The 18,592-nt window shown below is 43.1% G+C and overlaps 2 protein-coding genes across 2 annotated transcripts in view; one reads left to right on the forward strand and one right to left on the reverse strand.

Annotated features, from left to right (window-relative positions):
* The window catches only part of Veph1 (ventricular zone expressed PH domain containing 1), a 172,911-nt gene that overhangs the window by 126,458 nt on the left and 27,861 nt on the right, over positions 1-18,592 (reverse strand). Inside the window, exon 4 of the mRNA XM_005344073.3 lies at positions 17,704-17,878. Within this exon, the coding sequence (XP_005344130.1) occupies positions 17,704-17,878 (175 nt within the window). The remainder of the gene's footprint in view (positions 1-17,703; positions 17,879-18,592) is intronic.
* On the forward strand, positions 1,012-6,291 carry Ptx3 (pentraxin 3). Its single transcript, XM_005344072.2, has 3 exons — positions 1,012-1,196; positions 1,667-2,068; positions 5,660-6,291. Exons 1-3 carry the CDS (start codon positions 1,067-1,069, stop codon positions 6,271-6,273), a joined length of 1,146 nt encoding a protein of 381 aa, XP_005344129.1. The 5' UTR covers positions 1,012-1,066; the 3' UTR covers positions 6,274-6,291.

Genomic DNA, 18,592 nt, shown 5'->3' on the forward strand with positions numbered 1-18,592 from the left:
TCTCTCTCTTACACACACACACACACACACACACACACACACACACACACACACCAGTTGTCCCTAATTTAAATTTAAAACAGGATTTTTGCCTCTGGGTTTTATTGGACATTTCCACCCAATGTTAGAATATATATGTATATACATATATATTCTTTAAAATAACTTTTCCCTCAACAGCCTTTTGAGTGTGTGAATTCCTGTGAATGTATATTTCTGTAGGTACATGTTTGTGTGTAGACGCCTTGGAAGTCAACCTCTTGTATAATTACAATCAACCAATACATTTTTAAAAAGATTCACCTATTTTTGTCTTTATGTGAGTCAGCAAAAGTTTATGTGTATCACATAAACTTCTATGATATATATATCATAGAACACCCAAGCTCATGAAGCCAGCTCCCAGTTACTCGTGTTTTTTTTTTTTTTTTTTTTTTTTGAGGTTTACTTAGTTGCACGTGTTTGTTAGTTGCAACTCCAGAGGAGTAAAGACTAGGGAGTCAGGATGGATTTGATGTCTAGAGTCACAAAAGTTCTTCATATGTCGGATTATTGTGAAGTCACAGAATCATTTCCAATACCTCAAACTTGAGAAAGTGTCCAAAAGGAAAGTGAAAAGAGTTTTCTCTAACTTAAGGGGTGAGGGAACAATCAAAGCTCACACAAAGTGCCAAAATGAACGCCTCGCACCTCTGGGTTCCCCACCCCCCACAGTGCTACCAATTCAGGTTACAGCAGCTAAACTTCATGGGGACCAGCGAAGCCCTGCTTCCCTCCCCCCTCCCCTAATTAATCTGCCTTCAGTGTGGACCTTTGTGGTTTAACATTGTGCAATCTCTTCTTTGGCTCCCTTGCCCTCCCACCCAACCCCCTCCCCCAAATCCAGGGGAACTCCCTCGCGCTGTGCCACCGGCATTACTCATGCATCCCGGTTCAGGCTTTGGAGCCTTTATTAAGGGCTTTCTCTCCAGCCTCCCTCTATCTCTCGCGGGCTCAATTTCGGCTCACTGAAGAGCCCGGCTTCCTCCCCTAAGGCAGCTGCATAGCGAACTCCATCTCTCCCGCAATGCATCTCCCTGCGATTCTGCTTTGTGCTTTCTGGTCTGCAGTGTTGGCTGAGACCTCTGACGACTATGAGCTCATGTACGTGAATCTGGACAACGAAATAGACAATGGACTTCATCCCACCGAGGACCGTAAGTTCATTTAAACTTTCTCCGCTCACCCCAACTACACAACTCGCATTTGGGGCGCGGGGGTGTGTGTAAAATGACATACATATACTTAGTAGCCAATGAAACAAGTTAAAATCGTACTTTGTTTTGTAACAGTGAGGACTACCTGAGAAAAGCCAGAGGTTTTAAATTATTTTTGCAACATATATAATGAATTAGAGCATATGAAATCACTGTTCTTTAACTGTTTTTAGCTACATGAATGGCAATTCCCCAGAGTTAGGTTAAACGTGTCCCGTTTAAAAAAAAAAAAAAAGGTTGCTAAAAAAAAAAAAAAAAAAAGGTTGCTGTGTCATTTTTGAGTTAACACGCTCGCTCGCTGTTTTCAGAAAGAGGAGGTTTGCTGGGGACAGGCTGAAACTTGGGGTGACTGAGGGTGCAACCCACCGGCTGGGGCAGACTGGTAAAGTTGTGTGTGTCCCGCGCTCTAGCCACGCCATGCGACTGCCGCCAAGAGCACTCGGAGTGGGACAAGCTGTTCATCATGCTGGAGAACTCGCAGATGCGGGAGGGCATGCTGCTGCAGGCCACCGACGACGTCCTCCGGGGAGAGTTGCAGCGGCTGCGGGCCGACCTGGGCCGGCTGGCGGGCGGCATGGCGAGGCCATGTGCTGCCGGGGGCCCTGCGGACGCCAGGCTGGCGCGGGCCCTGGAGCCGCTGCTGCACGAGAGCCGCGATGCGAGCCGAAGGCTGGCACGCCTGGAGGATGCGGAGGCGCGGCGGCCCCAAGCGGCAGTGCCTGGCCTGGGTGCAGTGCTGGAGGAACTGCAGCGGACGCGTGCCGACCTGAGCGCAGTGCAGAGCTGGGTCGCTCGCCGCTGGCTGCCAGCAGGTAAGCGCCAGGCACAGAACCCACCATCGGCTTTGTCCCTAGAGTCCGCGGCACTTAATCACATCAGGCACGCTTTAGTGGGGACCCTCAGACTCAGAGCCCTGGAATTTTTCATATGCACGTTCACAGAGCTCAGACACACCACACAAGACAGACACATTGCCTCTGAAAAGTGTTTCTCAGCCCGAGGAAACAAAAGAAAGCGGGGATTTAACCGTCACTCTGGAAGTAGACGTCAGAGGTCCCTGATACCGGATCCAACCAGATATTAGAGGAGCTCCATTGGCAGGTGTTTAACTGTGGCCCTACTTGCTGCCCCGAGTCCCTCCGTTAGGGATTTCCACGTTTTCTAATTTTATCCGGTCGCTCTCTTTAGGCGAGCTCTGATTTCCCACACTACTTCAGGGCCAGGGCTTACTTCAGCGACTTTCCCAACCTCTCTATACCGACTCCTCCCCTTCGGCTTCATCTGAGCTGACTTGAGCCTAATTGGGTCTCCTGCAGAGTCAGCAGAATTCCGCCAGGGTTTTCTCAGCCCAGTTAGTTGCACAGTGAAGGTCAAGGGATGTGGGCTTTGGAATAAGTCCTGTAAAGTCAGGAACAGGAATTAGGGATGGTATACGACCACTCCATCCAGACCCCAGGACCACACAAGAACCCGGCTGTACAGACTGTGCAACTTGTCAAAGCCCACACTCCATAAAATCCACAATTGTGTAGGGCCCCCAACGTCACACTTTTAAAATTAAAGAAACAGAACATTGGCGCACGGGAATAGAATAAGAATTTGGCTTCTTAAGTCAAATTTCTGAGGAGGTAGTGATATATTGTGGCTTATTCTAGAAATTAGTGTCTTAGGTAGAAAAATATCCCTTGGGCTTCTCATGAGTCTCAGAAACAATGCCAACCTATCCCGTATTTCCAAGGAAATGAAGCTTATTGACCGAGGTAGGAGGAAGGACAGTCTAGGGCACTGCCCATTCCTCTGCAGAACCTTCCCAAATATTCGAGGACTATTTGTCAGTATGGAGGCTTACGGCCTTAAACCTAAGTAGGTCTTGGGAGAAAAAGCATAAAGTCAATTCGGAAGTAAACCTTAAATGTGGTAATTCTTCGACAATTTTAAACACATGGATGTTTGTTTTGCAAACTGGGTAAAGTCACGTACATACAAAGTATCCCCCTGCACACACACTAGAAAAAGTTCCTCTAATTTGTATCCTTACCTATGCCAGAAGAGGGATGTATACACTTCCCAATTCTAAACTGTTGATGTCTATTATACCCAATAACACTTTTACACACGGGCTTTGATTTGCCCTCCCTTGCTGTCCTGCCAACTTGGCTCTCAGAGGGTTCCTAATCATGCTGTGGTCTGCCTCCTAAGAACCTGGATTTCATTTCACTTGGTCTTTGATAATATAATTACAAAGTCTTATTAGCTAAAAGCCATTTCATGAGAGAGTTTCTGACATTTCAAAGGGGTCCCAGGAGGCTCAATCACTGTTTCATAAAAAGAATTCCACAAAATCTGCCTACATACTACTCTGCAGCATGAACCCAAGTAGCTGCTGCAGCCTACAAGGATGCTGGGTCTCCCAGACATAGTCATGAGTAGCCGTGGAATGCAATCCTCACTTCCTGACCTTATTTAAACAGGAAGGCAGATAATTAGATTGTAGCGGGTGCCTTCTTGAATAGTACTTTACTTAAACTTACAGAGGCCAGGGGATTTCAAATGCACACAAATGGTTATCTTTGGTTTCCACAACCATTATTTGATTTCATTGTTGCAGCAAGAGCGATAATTCCACCTTGAAAATGCCTCATTTAAATTTCTTTTCCATGGATGCTTAGCATGTTCATCTGATGCTATTAATTGGGGGCATTGCTATTGTTTTTTGCTCTTCTGCAATTTTCCTACATTTCAAAAGTTTCTTTGACTATTACGAAAAGATATGGTCCATGTTTGTCTGGTGTTTTCTGGACAGAGTCTAGCTCAGAGCCATGTGTAGAAATTTGCTGCACTTTACAGGACGTTGAATGTCCACAAGTTCTGTTGATTCAGCAGTTAGTGTGTAAGTGCTTGAGGGGTTGACTAGCCATCTCACACCATGTCCTTTGGATTATTATTGAGGGAAAATCCAGCCCGCTGTAGTGTTTTCAGATGTAACATGAAGCAGAGCCCATATGGTCAAGGCTTTAGCCTTTCTAGGTCTTTACTTCCACATCTTAGCTTCCCATATGGCCTTGAGATCAGCAGAGGTGAGAACAGATGTGTCTTCATCCTATGTCCAAATGTCCCTGTCTTCTGAATGTTCTCAGCAGAAACACAAAATCTTTTGGAAGAATCCCTTCTTTTAAAGGGTTTTCTATAGTGATGTAACTAAGTTTTAAAGCAAATCCTTGGCCTGCCCGGATTTGAGTACTGTGTACATGTAACTTACAGACTTGAAGAAGAGAGCTCCGCCCCACACAGTTTAAATATAGACAATACTAAAGACTGGTGAGATTATAGGCTTCATAAAAGGCTGCATCATACCCACTCGCAGTTAATAACTGGGAATCCAGGGCTTCTAGTAACAGACAATAGAATGTGTTGGCCTTTGTAAACAGATTAGCCAAACTAAAGCCTGAGTTTACGAATGTATCAGCTCTAGAAACATTGGTAAGTTACTTCTTGCTTCAGTTGTATCTCTATGAAGTAGGAATAGAGGGACTTTAAGAGCAAGAAGGAGGATGCATTAAGATGATGAAGAAATTGATTAAAACACCGTCTGAGACACAACGAGCACTTGATAAACATTCGCCATCCCTGTATGCTGTGCTTCTGGTCAAGGGTGCTTTGCAAGTCGGCCCTGGTGATGTGCACCAATGAATTCAGTCCCTCAGAGGTGGAGACAGGAGAAGCAGAAGTTCGAAATTATTGCTAGCTATCTGCCCCCTCCCACTTGAGGTCAGCTTAGGCCACTTAAAGGCTTATTTGAAAAGGCCAGTAATAATAGTAGTCAAAGAACAGAGCAGTTTTCTATAAACTCCGCAAAGCTACCAATATCCAAGATCACGTGGTACATAAAAATGTATTCCCTGGTGACATTACTATTCTAAAAGACATGCTAATAACAACTGCCTAGAATGAGCTATGTCCTTTAAGTTTCGTAGGTTTATTGTTTTAGGATCACAGCAAAAATAAGAAGGAAATGGGGGAGGATTTTAAATCCTCGTAGATAATAAAATCTTGCGAAGCTAACTCATTGTTTTTTGACATTTTAATAAAAACCAGTAAAACTGAGAAGCGGATTGGAAGAGAATGGTTATTCACCATGGTTTTTGATATTTGTGGGTTGAGTTGGCACTTCCCTTCTGTTTGCAAACTCTTTTATTGGGTTGTTTCACTGAAAAAGTCAAGTAGCTCTTCCTCACTTTTATCCTCCGTGCTCTGTAGAGATAAACTGGAGGCCCCGCAAGTCATAACACACTACGGTATATAGTTATATAGTATAGCTAACGTGCTTACGTTAGCATAACTGAATACCAAAATAACCGAATGAATCAGAACTTTTTTTCTCGTGCTCTTTCTTGCTACTCCAGGTTGTGAAACAGCAATTTTATTCCCAATGCGGTCCAAGAAGATTTTTGGAAGCGTGCATCCTGTGAGACCAATGAAGCTTGAATCTTTTAGCGCTTGCATCTGGGTCAAAGCCACGGATGTATTAAACAAAACCATCCTGTTTTCTTATGGCACAAAGTGGAACCCCTACGAGATCCAGTTGTACCTCAGCTCCCAGTCCCTAGTGTTTGTGGTGGGTGGGAAAGAGAATAAGCTGGCTGCAGACACTGTGGTTTCCCTGGGGAGGTGGACCCACCTCTGTGGCACCTGGAGTTCAGAGCAGGGGAGCATGTCCTTATGGGTAAATGGGGAGCTAGTGGCCACCACTGAGGGGATGGCCACGAGTCACCCTGTCCCTGAGGGTGGACTCCTACAGATTGGCCAGGAAAAGAATGGTTGCTGTGTAGGTGGGGGCTTTGATGAAACATTAGCATTTTCTGGAAGACTCACAGGCTTCAATATCTGGGATCGTGTTCTCAGTGAGGAGGAGATACGGGAGAGTGGAGGAGCCGAGTCTTGCCACATCAGGGGAAACGTCGTCGGGTGGGGAGTTACCGAAATCCAGCCACACGGAGGAGCTCAGTATGTTTTCTAAGTGTTGTAAAACTCTACTTGAAGCCAAAGGAGACTCACACTTTAAATGTAGGCTGCTCGGGGAAGCCTAAAAGCTCCAGTGTGTATTAAGAACACTTGAGACTAATGAAGGAGAGACTTGAGATTATCTTTATTTATCTTGGCAAAATACTGAATAAACAGTTGAAGGAGAAGGCTTGGGGGCATTGTTACTAAGCCTTCTGCTTGTGGTGCCTTCAGATTAATGTCTGCCTCTGTCAGAGATATCCTCAGATCACTGAGCAGAACTGGACTCTGAACAGAAGGACGATTGTGTTCCTTTGCTTTGGTTAATTTTGTTTTGGCCAGAGACATTTTTTATGCTGGAAGAATAACAAAACAAGCTCTGTTGCCCACTGCTCATTCCTTATGGCGTACCCTGTGACAAGAGGGAGGGCGAGAAGGACATATTTATTCCACAAAGTGACTTATTAACAAACATAAATGTAGCCTGCGTGTTAGCAGCCAGTGTTCCATGTGGGAGAGACAGCTGTGTAACTTATATTGTGAAATGGGTTTGTATTAATTTTATTTTTGTAAAACTCTACTGTAAATAAAATATTTTATAAAACTATCCCGTGTCGCCCTCTAATTGAAGTTTAAGAGCTGCTTTGAAGCAAATCCACGTTTTTTTTTTCTTTTTTTTTTTTTATCTAGAGTAGGCAAGTCGCTTTCAGAGACTGTGAAAGTAGCAATCGTTAACATTGCTTAGAAGTGAACTCTACTGCTGTCCTAAGCTTTGGTGTCCCTCAGATTGTAAGAAATTCTAAATGCATTCACCTATCCAGGCTTTAGTTTTTTTCAGCTATGGAACTGAGAAAGAAATGATTTAACAAATCCATCAGCTTGTGCAATTTTCTACCCTGCCGCGACACAAACATACATGTGTTATCTGACTTCTCCAGGTAGACATGCCACATATACATGACAGCAAGATGCATGCATCAGCTCTTGACATTGCCATGTAGAGCTGCCATCTACCAAATTCATAGTGAAGAGTTGAACAATCGAGTTATCAGAAAAAAATGGAAAAATGAAAGCGTTCATCACGCTTTAAGTAAGTTGGAATTTGGTGCATTCGTGGATCTTCTGGGGTGTGTGTGGCCTACGGGCCACCTGCGGGACACACATGGTAGGGCTATCAAAGAGCCCTCAGTCTGGAAAATGAGCAAGGCCTATTCACCCTCTGCCTCACAAGGGAAAGGCCAGCCAACCCTGCATTTTCAGCAGTCCTGGTAAGATCTCTGTCAAATCATCTCCTCTTAAGGATTCTATGCAACGACTTCTAGAACCTCTAAAACGTTCACAGAAATACCATGGAAACAAAGTAAGCATCGATCCTAAAGAGACAGTTAAAGAGCCATGGGACATTCCTGCTCCTGAGGTGTGGCGAGCGGGGCCAGGGATGGATAAATCTGTAGCTCTCTAGCTGAGCTTCCTCACGCATTTGCCTTGGTCTTCTCAGTAAAAGAAAGGAACACAGACCCAGGGGCTTTCAGAAACAGCTCCATGAGTCTAACAGGTTTGAAGGAGGCTCATGGAATCATGCTTCATCCAGGTCTTGAAGTCTATAAAGTTAGGCCTATGAGCCTGAGAACTGAAACACAGGCCAGGCTTCCAGTCTCAAGAATTATACAACTCAACATTTCTGATTCATTGGCCCCATACTAAGCCCCTATCTAGCTAGTCTCTGTATGACTAAATTTTCATCTGGAAGCAATACCAGACCCAGCCTTAGAGAGTTAGCCATGTGCCTGCACAAATTAAATCTGTTTAAACACCTCAGAAGATATGGGCCGAGATAAGAACAAATTCATATGCCGACAATATTGACTGGTTATTCTAATAAGCATTTATATGTGAATCGCATAGTGACACTTTGTGAACGTCAACAAAGCAAGTTGATGTTTTCCTTGTCTTGTATTGCAAAAATTGGCTTTTATGTATTAATTATCTTTTATCAAGAGCATTTGATTAGTAAGTATTTATCTTGGGATGCCAATGCTGACCAAATCAGCTGTGATTGAGGGCAACAAACAAAAGAAAACAAAGATGTCATGGGGTTATAAATGCAGACATTTCATCTGCTAAGTGAGACTGGATGGGTATTAATACAAGGACTTCTGATTGTTCTCTTATCTCAACCTTAACTCTTTCCCGAAGTAACAGAACTCCAGCGTTAGTGGTTTACACAGCAGCTAAGACACCAGGGTTTCTCAGCATTACTTTCCCAAGTTCTGGTCGGCGATAAACTACTTCCTGTACACAGTCTATGTGATTTATCTATCTAGTTTTTGTCTGTTTCGAATGTGGTAATAGTTGTCTACTTTTTGCCTATTTCAAATGTGGTAATAGTGTCTAGAATTCCAGCAACCATATCACAGCATGAAATTTGGAGCAATCACATTGAAGAAGCCGAGGTTTCTGGGAATTGTGAAGCCAACTCTGGACTGCTTTCCCCTGGACTTCTTTAACACTGGAGAAAAATATGCCAATCTTTTAAAATCCATTATTAGTTATCACAATCTAATCCAGGTTCAGTAATTTGGAAAAAAACAAACTTAAAAAGACAATGCACTTTATTTTCTTCCAAATTCTCAGCGTGCAGATGAATTTTGTTGCCTTTTTTACAAATTCTCAGGACACTAGCTAAAAAACTAATCATCAATACTTAAGGAATTTCAGAATGTAAGGGTATCAGCAAGAAGGAATAAGCAATTTGCAGAACTGACATCAAATATCCCCAAAGAAATACCAGCTTGCTGGCATGGTTCAGCACCGTGGCACATGGTTCTGTCCACCGTGTTGTTATTGAAGGTGTTGTCACATGACAGTGCAACATAATTGTACAAGATGGCTCAGGTCGTTAGGATGCAAACACATGTGTCGCTATTATATAATATCTATTATATATGGTTAGTATTATTACTGGTATAAAGTAGAGTGACTAGGTTTCCTGGACCTGTTCTGGCGTTTTCAGTTTCCATGTCCCTGGGCAAACTGGGACAGTTGGTCACTCTAGTGTGTATTTATGTATGATTAGTAGGGTGACATTTTATGTACACGAACAAAGCAGAGTTGATGTTTTCCTTGCCGATTACAGTAACAATCGACCTTTAAGCATTAACAATTTTATATTTAGAACATTTAATTTTTAAGTGTCTGTTATAGGATGTCAGAGTTTGGGTTTAGAGTTTGGAGCTTAATTGACTTCACACTAGTGGGAACACGGCTGACAAACAGGAAGATCTTATGATTGACTTTTATTTAATTCCTTCCCTATTCACATGTTAGGAAGTGCTTTATTTGAAACACATACCTGGATCAAATATTTCCAGAATATTTGATTGTCTTTTAGCCAGTCAAGAAGCGGAATTCCTAACTGCAAATGCCTTGGCTAAAGCAATTGTGCATATTGATTTATAGTATTCTTGGGCTTTATGAATATGAAGGTATCAGATTATTGATCCTTGCAGCTTGATCAACCTGAAGTGCAGAAAAAAGCTTGCCAGGGCTTCAGGCCAGAAAGCCAATGTTTAAACCCTGGCACCACCAAGTACGAGCTTACTAATTAGGAGACACACTCAACTAATCTCCACACATCTCAAATTATATAAACAAAACAAAATCCCTAAGCAGATATCAGACATAAAAGTGTTTTCTGCCTCATCAAATCACTTTTGAAATGAGATATGTCTTAAGATATTCCCCGGCGTTATTCCCATGTGCTAAAGCGTAAATAAGCAACGGAATAACACTGTAACAAAGAAACTCCTCCACACTGTGGCTGGTATTTCAAGATCAGCACGCAGACATCCAGGCTGTGCAGGTTTCCTTTACCCCACAGCAACACCTGCCGGCGAAACAAGGAAGGTACAAACGCACTGGCACCAGCCCCAACAGCCACGGGGAAGTCCTTTTCTCTCTGGGGGCTTCTCTATTTCTCAAACCATGATTGGATCGACTTTTTACCATGCTATATCTAATCCTTTACTATTCCTGTCAACATTCAGGCTGAATATTTGTAATAGGACTTCAATTTAGGGGATGAGACTTTATTCCTTCCGTAGTAAAAATCGGTCTGCTTGGGATCATGTAAAATTAGTAAAATCTTATTCAGACAAAGGATGTCTACAAAAAATCATAAAGAAACACTGAATACCCTCCCTTGGATTAGAAACTAAGACAAGAATAATTGCGCAAAGGTGACTTGGGTCACTAGGATGGAAATGTGCGTGCAGCAAGCATATAGTAATGTCTACGGTTAACCTTGCTACTTGTGAGAAGTAGGGCTAGCAGCTTTCCCCTAACAGTGTGTGAAATAGTAAACTTAAAACCTTTCCTTTAGCAAAATGATGTCATGGGTTTTGCATGTGTGAGCCGTGTGTGCGTGTGTATGTGCATGCATGTGTGTGTGTGTGCATGCATAGAGGCTAGATGAAGGCATTGGGTATTCTCTTTTATCATCCTCTGCCTTTCTCTTTTGATAAGGGTTGTCTCTGTGTGAGCAAGAAGCTTGCATTTATTAATTTATCCTGCTAGGTTGGCAGCCGTCGAGCCTCAGAGAGTCTTTCTCCTCTCTCCGCCCCATACACTGCTGAGGTTACAGGTGAGTCAAGACCATGGTTTGCTTGTTATATGTGAGCTGGGATCCAAAATCAGGTCCTTGTGGTTATACAACAAGCTCCTTCTCTCTCTCTCTCTCTCTCTCTCTCTCTCTCTCTCTCTCTCTCTCTCTCACACACACACACACACACACACACACACATTTAATTAGGAATGCTCTTATTCTAACAAAGGGCGGCTACAAAATGAACCTAGACTAAATTATAATAAAGAAAAACAGTCGATGCAAGGTCCTTGGATTAAAAACGAAGACGAATATGTTACAGGAAGGTGGAATTTACGTTCTGTCTAAGTTGCACCATGTGTGATTTTAGATTACACAATTTCAGAATCTTGTTCTGAATAATCCTCTAGACTTGTTCTGTGCCATGAAAGCGGACCATGCTGCTTGTCCAGGATCAGAAGACGGAAGCACACTCGGTGCTCAGAGCAGTGTGAGTTATCTTATCTTACGCCCATGAAGCAGATGCTGTATTCTAGAAGGCCTATAAAACGTGTGTCTTCAACTTCGCATGGTTATTTGTGGGTCCCAGAGGAAGAAGCCCTTTGCAAATATTGACTTGTAACTCTGTCACGCTGCGCCCGTCCCTGCTATTAAATCTGCACATGCTGTTGTTCTGTCCTCTCCCTCTCTAAAACAGAGGTAAGGACGGAAATACCCGTCTCGGTCCACAGACCTTTTATACCGTCCCCTTGCACAAGTCACCAGGTGACCTCGAATGATTTGAAACTTAAGTAGAAAGTCTTTGAGAAAATAAAGTGTTGCCTCAGCAAGAGTCCAGATTCCTTTCTGACTTGCTGGCAACAGCCTGGAAAAGGCTGTCCAGCTAATTATGATAAATTTACCTCATTTCTTTCCCTATGTGACACAGAAATCCAAACCACTAAATGCTGAGCTGTCTCGGACAAATGGAGAGAGAAAGTTGACTCCCCATGTATTATGGCAGGGATTTTATCTGCCACACGTGGCCAACGAAGCTTAATTAGATAAAACCCTACAGCCCACACCGCGCTCAGCACGCTGGTCACTGTGACTCCTCTTCCTGTCACCGGTGTCATCCTTCCCACCTCTAATTGAGCATCTGCAATGGACCAGGTTCATATTAAAATATCGGATGCAGACTCATATCCATCCACAGAGGTTCGTAATCCCTAGAGAGATGCCCAGCCATTAAAAGAGAGATAGAGACCGATAGACAGACAGACAGATAGTTTTACTAATATAAAGAATCAGACTTTCACACTCTACATTTAGGTCTTCATTCTGTCTGAAATTAATCTCTGTATGCTTTGATACGGGCAATTATTTCGGCAACATTCACTAAATATTCAACTCTTCTCTGTTGCAGAGACTTCCCATCACACCCTCCATTTCCACGTTGCCTAGGTTTGTTCTCGCCCTCTCGATTCTGCTGCAGGGCCATTTTCCTCTCTTTACAGCACTATGGGCAGCAGTAATTACTATGATGTCATGGTCATGTTCTCCCGCGGAAATGCTTTATCTGACTTGTAAATTTTAAAATCAGATTGTCATCTTTCATCAAACTTTCCTTTGGTATTTTGTCAAAATTTCACTAAATATTATTGAAAATCATATTTTTGCTACACCAGTGTCTCCCACCCGTAAAGATGGTATCGTGTCCCCACATGTCTATGCTTCATTTGACTACTTTCAAAGAAATCTGGATTTTATTCTCAAAAGTTATATATATATATTCCTATATGTTGTGCATAAATCATATTATATATAATATTTTGCATTCATTTATGACTATATGATAAGTATTATAATTTATTTTGGTGTCTAGGCTACGCTTTTCAGTGCCATGGTAAAGAGAAATGATACACAAGTCTCTTTGTCCCTTTCCGGAGCTTAAAGGCATGCTTCTACTCATTCACAATCAGATACATAAGCATAACCCCCTAATCAAGTTAAGGGAGTTCTCAAAATTTCCTAGTTTGATTTGTTTTTAATCTTATAAGACACTTACACTAATAGCATGATATCCTCCCCGCTCAGTTTTTACTATGGGGTAATTCAAACAGGAAACTATTTTGTATTCCTGGAATAAATCCAACTGGGTCATTATGCATCTTATAAAATGGGATGGCAACAGTTCCTCCCTCATAAAATACACAGAGGAACATGTATATGAGTCAGCAGGTGAGAACCTGAGGTCAAGTCTGCCCTTAGTAAATGCTGTGCAATTTCCCTTAAACATCACTAGAGTCATTTTCCCAAGGTGTTTATTTGTGATGTGTACATCTATGTCCATAACTAAGAGGAGTGTGTGTTTTTATTTTTGATAATGACTTTGTCTGGTGTTGGTTTGTGGATGTATCAGACTTGGAGAATTAGATGGAACATATACTTCCTTTTCAATTTTCTGAAAAATTAAGGTACGATTCTAATGATCTATTCATTGTAATATTTGTTAAAATTTTCCAACAAAGCTAAATGGGACAGGGTTTTACTGGCGTATGTGTGCACGTGTGCGTGTGTGCGTGCGTGTGTGTGTTTAACAAAGAACATCTTTGAAGATACAGCAGAAGATGAGATCAGTAGGAATAAAGACGTGGCTGAGTGACTGGCCGAATAAAAGAAAACAACTCCATCTTAAGACTGCATTAGGCTTTTAAGCAGGGAGAGACATCCACTTAGTCCGGACAGAGACAGTTTAGACTGTTACACTCAGCCATGAGCCGTACACTGCTCAGTGCTGACAGGAGAACCAGGGAGAACTCAAGAGGTCAGGCCACATGGAAGGGACCAGGGTGCATCTTGCAGAACGACTCAGAATTAAGTCATCTTTGGCTGAGTCTGTGAGCTAGAAGGGGAACTGCTTGTTATGACTGGGGAAGAAAACAAGGGTACAAACATGAGGAGCCATGAGAAACGATGCTCTGTCTTTGAAAGCTCATCACACCGAAGAGGCCCAAGAGGAGGACACAGGGAGAGAACATTCACCAAAAGAACCAAATAGGCCTGCAAGATGTGAGTTTTCACCAGAAACAGTGCATCTATCTCCTGGCACTAAAATACTCAACTAGAGGCAGGCTGTCATAATTGTTACCATCACCACCTTAGCTAATATTTACTGAGGTCAGACTAGGCTGTGGTGTTATGCCATTGTTCGGACGTCTCAATTTACACAGTAAGAAAGCGGGTGCTCAGAAAAATACAAGTACAACCAGTATTCAGTGGAGCTGGGATTCAACGGCAGAGGCTGCTTTGGGGTGAAATGGCTAACATTTAATTCTAGTCAGCTACGTGTGTGCAAAACGACAGGGTGGGCAATTGTGGCTTCCACAAAGCCCTGTTCATTCACACAGCAGATTTTCTGAGACCCAGTCCTTCCTAACTCCCCACTCACGTGGTTCCACGGCAGTCCATTGCTGCCTCCCTTTCTGGGGTAGCTCAGGGTCTCAGCAGACAACTGATACACAGAATCTCCCAGTAAGGATGACATGTCAGTTCAGAAACAGTCAGGTTGCCAGAGTTGGATCAAAAATAGGAAATCAGATTGGATGTGGACTTTGTGTAATTTGTAGTCACAATGATGTTAGCCAGACAGTATGAAGGCCCAGGCTCTGGAACATAAAAGCAAAGCAGTACAGCAGAAGGATGCTTAGCCACAGCTTTCAGGGCCACCTCTGAGGCCCACATCAAGTCAATGGGAAGAATCCACCCATGGACCATTCATGTGTCAACAAGGAGTTGTTCCTCTTCTTCTCACTTCTCTTCTTTCTTTCCCTCTTCCTCTTTCTCCCTCTTCTCCCCTTCCTCCTTTTTCTTTTTTCTCTTCTTTGTTTCTCTTTTTTCATCCTTCTCTTCCTCCTTCTCCTACTTCTTTTCTTCCTTGCGCTCTCCCTGTTTCTCCTCCCCTCTTCTTCTCCTATTCCTTTCTCCCCCTTTCTCCCCTCTTCTTTTCATTCTCCTCCTCTTCTCTTCTTCTTCTTTCTTCTCCTCCTTTTCTTTAGCCTCTCCACCAAGTCATTTATACCAAGGCTTTTGTTACTTAAAGTGTTACTGCCCAGTAAAATTGAATAATAGGATTTCTGCTTTGCAGTTCTCACGAGTAATGCTGATCTAATTCGTACAAGTGGATTAATTCAACATTTGACGTGAAAATTGTCTGACTTTATTATTATAATGTTATTGTAAGTATTGTCATTGAGCAGGTGACCACTAACCTTTCTGTAAGAGTAGAAGTCCAGGAGAATGATGATTAGGATACTTCAGATCAAAGAAGACAGTGACGGATCAAAGACAACAGTCTAAAGATCAGGATACTTCAGATCAAAGAAGACAGTGACGGATCAAAGACAACAGTCTAAAGATCAGGATACTACAGATCAAAGAAGACAGTCGCAGATCAAAGACAACAGTCTGACGTTGAGAAGAAACTACATGTAATGAAGAAAGACCCCCAAGGAGTTCACTAAAGCTGCTCACTGGGAGCATCAAATGAAGACTTGCAGAGCAAAGAACTCACTACTCAAAATCCTTTCTGCTCTGCAACTCACATGCGCTGTGGATGGGACTTTATAGTCATGACAGTCCTCCGAATCAAAACCCTCGATACGCAGATGCGCAGATGCAGCCATTCACAGGTCAAGTTACTCGCGAGTCTACGGCAATTTTCAGAGTGCCAGATCAAATAAGCCAAATCATTTGTTTATTTCAAATGCTTGCAGTGATTTTGGAGTTGATTTTTGTGTTTCAAAGATCTCTTTGTCATTGAAACAACATTCTAAAAGCCTCAAAATTATGAGCTAAACTCCTGGCAGCCTTAAAGAGAGGATTCATTCTTTTATATAAATCTATTGCTCGCAATAGTTTTACAATGCTTGTGGTGCGTTTGTATTTTCTATGAATTTTTTTTCCAAAAAATGTTTTCAAAGTGGTAAAAGTAAAAGATGGATTGCATTTCTGGACTCGCATCAAAATCAATCATATGTGAAGTAAAATTAGCAATTTGATCCTGTGGCCAAAGGAAATGAGGTAAAAGACCACTGACTAACATTACTAGTGGCAAATCTTTGCCGAGAAGCCCAGGCTGAGCGACACACCTACCTCTCCCGGGTAGTCAGATATATCTGAGCATCTGGCAGATTGTGGGCTAGACTGACCAGGAGTCTCCTTAGGAGTCTCTGACATTTGAGCTTGAGGTGGGGACAAAACCTTTGTACTTGGCAGGCAGTAGGCATTCTAAGAATGGGGTGCAAGAGGGGTGGGGTGGGTGGTGGGGGTGTGAGAAGATGTCATGGGCCGGGGGTATGCAGAGGGGGACAGTTGGTTTCTGATTTCAGGAAAGGAAAGAGAATGCTTTGGGTTTTTTAATTATAATTTTATTTTTTTCAGCAATGGGCATTGAACGTCTTGCCTTGATCATCTGGGCGAGAGGTCAACAGCTGAGCCAAACATCTGGGAAAAGTGTACTCCCTCTCTTATTGTAAACACAGAACAACCTCTGGTACCTGAAATAAGCAGCCTACTTTGGACATGTCTACCAAGATGTAACCAAGGTGTAACATCAGGGGAAAAGATTGCTGTTCTACTGCCAGAGGCTGCCGCGTGGAACTCTAGGTTCCTGAAGCTTCAGGGGAGGAGGAACCTGAGGGCAGAGGCCACCATTCTGACAGGGGGTCACAGAGCCTCTGTGTGGAGAATGCTAGCACAGTATGCTAAGCTGGGCCGGAAGGACATAGACTGTGAGCTGACCCTGGGACGCTGGGCACAGAGCACAACTGGGACATCCTCAGAGACATCAAGACACCCCCAGGCTAGGGGTGGAGGAACACTCTGCACGAAGTTGAGTCTGTGGGGTCTGAAGAAACAATCTATGGGCAGTAATGCCTGTGGACCTCACGCATTTTTATCAATGAGAACTGGGACTATTTGGATGCATATCAAGGCGCTTGATATAGTGTCCTCTGACCTGAAATCCTTTCTTCAAAAAACAAAAACAAAAACAAAAACAAAAACGTAAAACAAGGTTTCAGATAGACAGGAGCCCACCCTCTACTCCTGTTGAAAAAAGGACATGTGTGGGGACTAGTTTGAGTTCTTTGATTCAAATAATGTAAGAATAAAGATGTCCTTATTTATTTATTTGTCTATTTATCTATTTTGGTGGTGTTTAATGCTCTTGTAAATTAGTTTCCAGTCACATTTGAGTTAGAGAAGTCATCACATATCTTCCTGTGTATTTTATCGTTTGTTTTGATTTTGTTTTTCTTTAACGACAAGATCTCACCATGTAGCTGCAGCTGTCCTGGAACTCACTATGTAGAACAGGTGGTCCTTGAACTCATAGAGATCCCCCTGCCTCTGCCTCCCAAGTGCTGGCATTAAAGGTGTGTGCCACGGTGCCTGGCTCTGTGTATTTTATATAGCCAAAGATACTTCTTACTTTTGGAAATGAAAGGAAATGTGCGTTCCATCAACCACTGAGAGACCTATTGCAGAATGAGCTTTCCACAGCCAGGAATTCGACAGGAACCATGGACTACACAGCTCTCTGGACTGAGAATCATAGGATTGGCAGGAAGCTCATACTTTCTCAGAGAATCTAAGTACTTCATTCACCAGGTAAAGAAACTTTCTCAGTTGGCCTAGGAGGCATTTTGGCACGGTTGGGAGTCAACCATCAGCACAGCAAAGAAAACAAAACCAAACCAACCCTAACTCTCCCCTTTGCTTGCAAGGCCTCACTCCCAGGAGCGATGAGCAACTCACAGAGTTCCTGCTAGACCCATCCCCAGATCAGTTCTTGCACTGTACCTTGGAGAATGCTCTTTATTATCCCCTCGGTGTGATCAGCCAGGAGCTCTGCCTTGCTGATGGCAGCCAGGGACAGGTAGTTGGACATGTTCCTACACAGCTCCTTGCTGCCTCTGTGGAGGAATTTCACTGCAATGGGGACAGCTAAGACCATCACAGGGGTCCGGTTGTAATTCTGAGGAGATATAAGAAGGGAACAAACAAGTAACTCATTGTTCATTTGCTATCCAATCACGTCAAAAATATTTGCTAGACTCCTAGATATCGGCCATGAAAACACAAGCCCTGCCATGTTTCCACAGCATGCAGAACCCCTGGTCTTATAGGAAGACTTAGGGGTAGTTGATAGCATTAGTTGGGGGTATGGCCTGTGAGGTGCAGGGTGCTAAGAAGCATGCACCTGGCCTAGAGGTGTAAAGAAAGACTTCTAGAGGAATGGGTGCCTTAGCTGGATCGGGGTAGCTGGGTGATGGTGAGGTAAAGGCTGGAGAAGAAAGAGCCACTGTGGAGGCGCAATGGAGAACGCAGTGAACCTAGGAAGCTGTGAGTAATTCAGTGTAGTGTTATGTGTAGGAAAATTGGCAGGAACTGGGAAGGCCAACGGGCTTGGGTATCCGGGGAGGCTGAAGAGGTTGAAACTATCGGGGGCAGAGGGGAGGTACAGATCATCAGGTATATATTTGCGAAAAACAATCGAAGGGATGTTGACAAGCTTGATGTTTGTCTTTGAGAATCAACCAAGGATAGTCAGGTGCTGAAAACAGTATTTACACATGAATCCTATTCACTCATAAAAAGACAGAACTCATTTCATTTTCAACAATATGAAAGGAAGTGGAGAGCAGCGTAAAGTGTAGTTAGCTAGAAGACAAAATGCAGATATTCCATG

Source organism: Microtus ochrogaster, chromosome 1 (assembly GCF_000317375.1).
Source record: "Microtus ochrogaster isolate Prairie Vole_2 chromosome 1, MicOch1.0, whole genome shotgun sequence".
In the NCBI taxonomy this organism is placed as follows: domain Eukaryota; kingdom Metazoa; phylum Chordata; class Mammalia; order Rodentia; family Cricetidae; genus Microtus; species Microtus ochrogaster.

Bases quoted from the DNA above. Each gene is read 5' to 3' on its own strand.
- Ptx3 (XM_005344072.2), top strand. From the start codon at position 1,067: ATGCATCTCCCTGCGATTCTGCTTTGTGCTTTCTGGTCTGCAGTGTTG. The intron at 1,197-1,666 runs GTAAGTTCATTT...CCCGCGCTCTAG, and splicing joins ACTTCATCCCACCGAGGACC to CCACGCCATGCGACTGCCGC. The intron at 2,069-5,659 runs GTAAGCGCCAGG...TTGCTACTCCAG, and splicing joins TCGCCGCTGGCTGCCAGCAG to GTTGTGAAACAGCAATTTTA.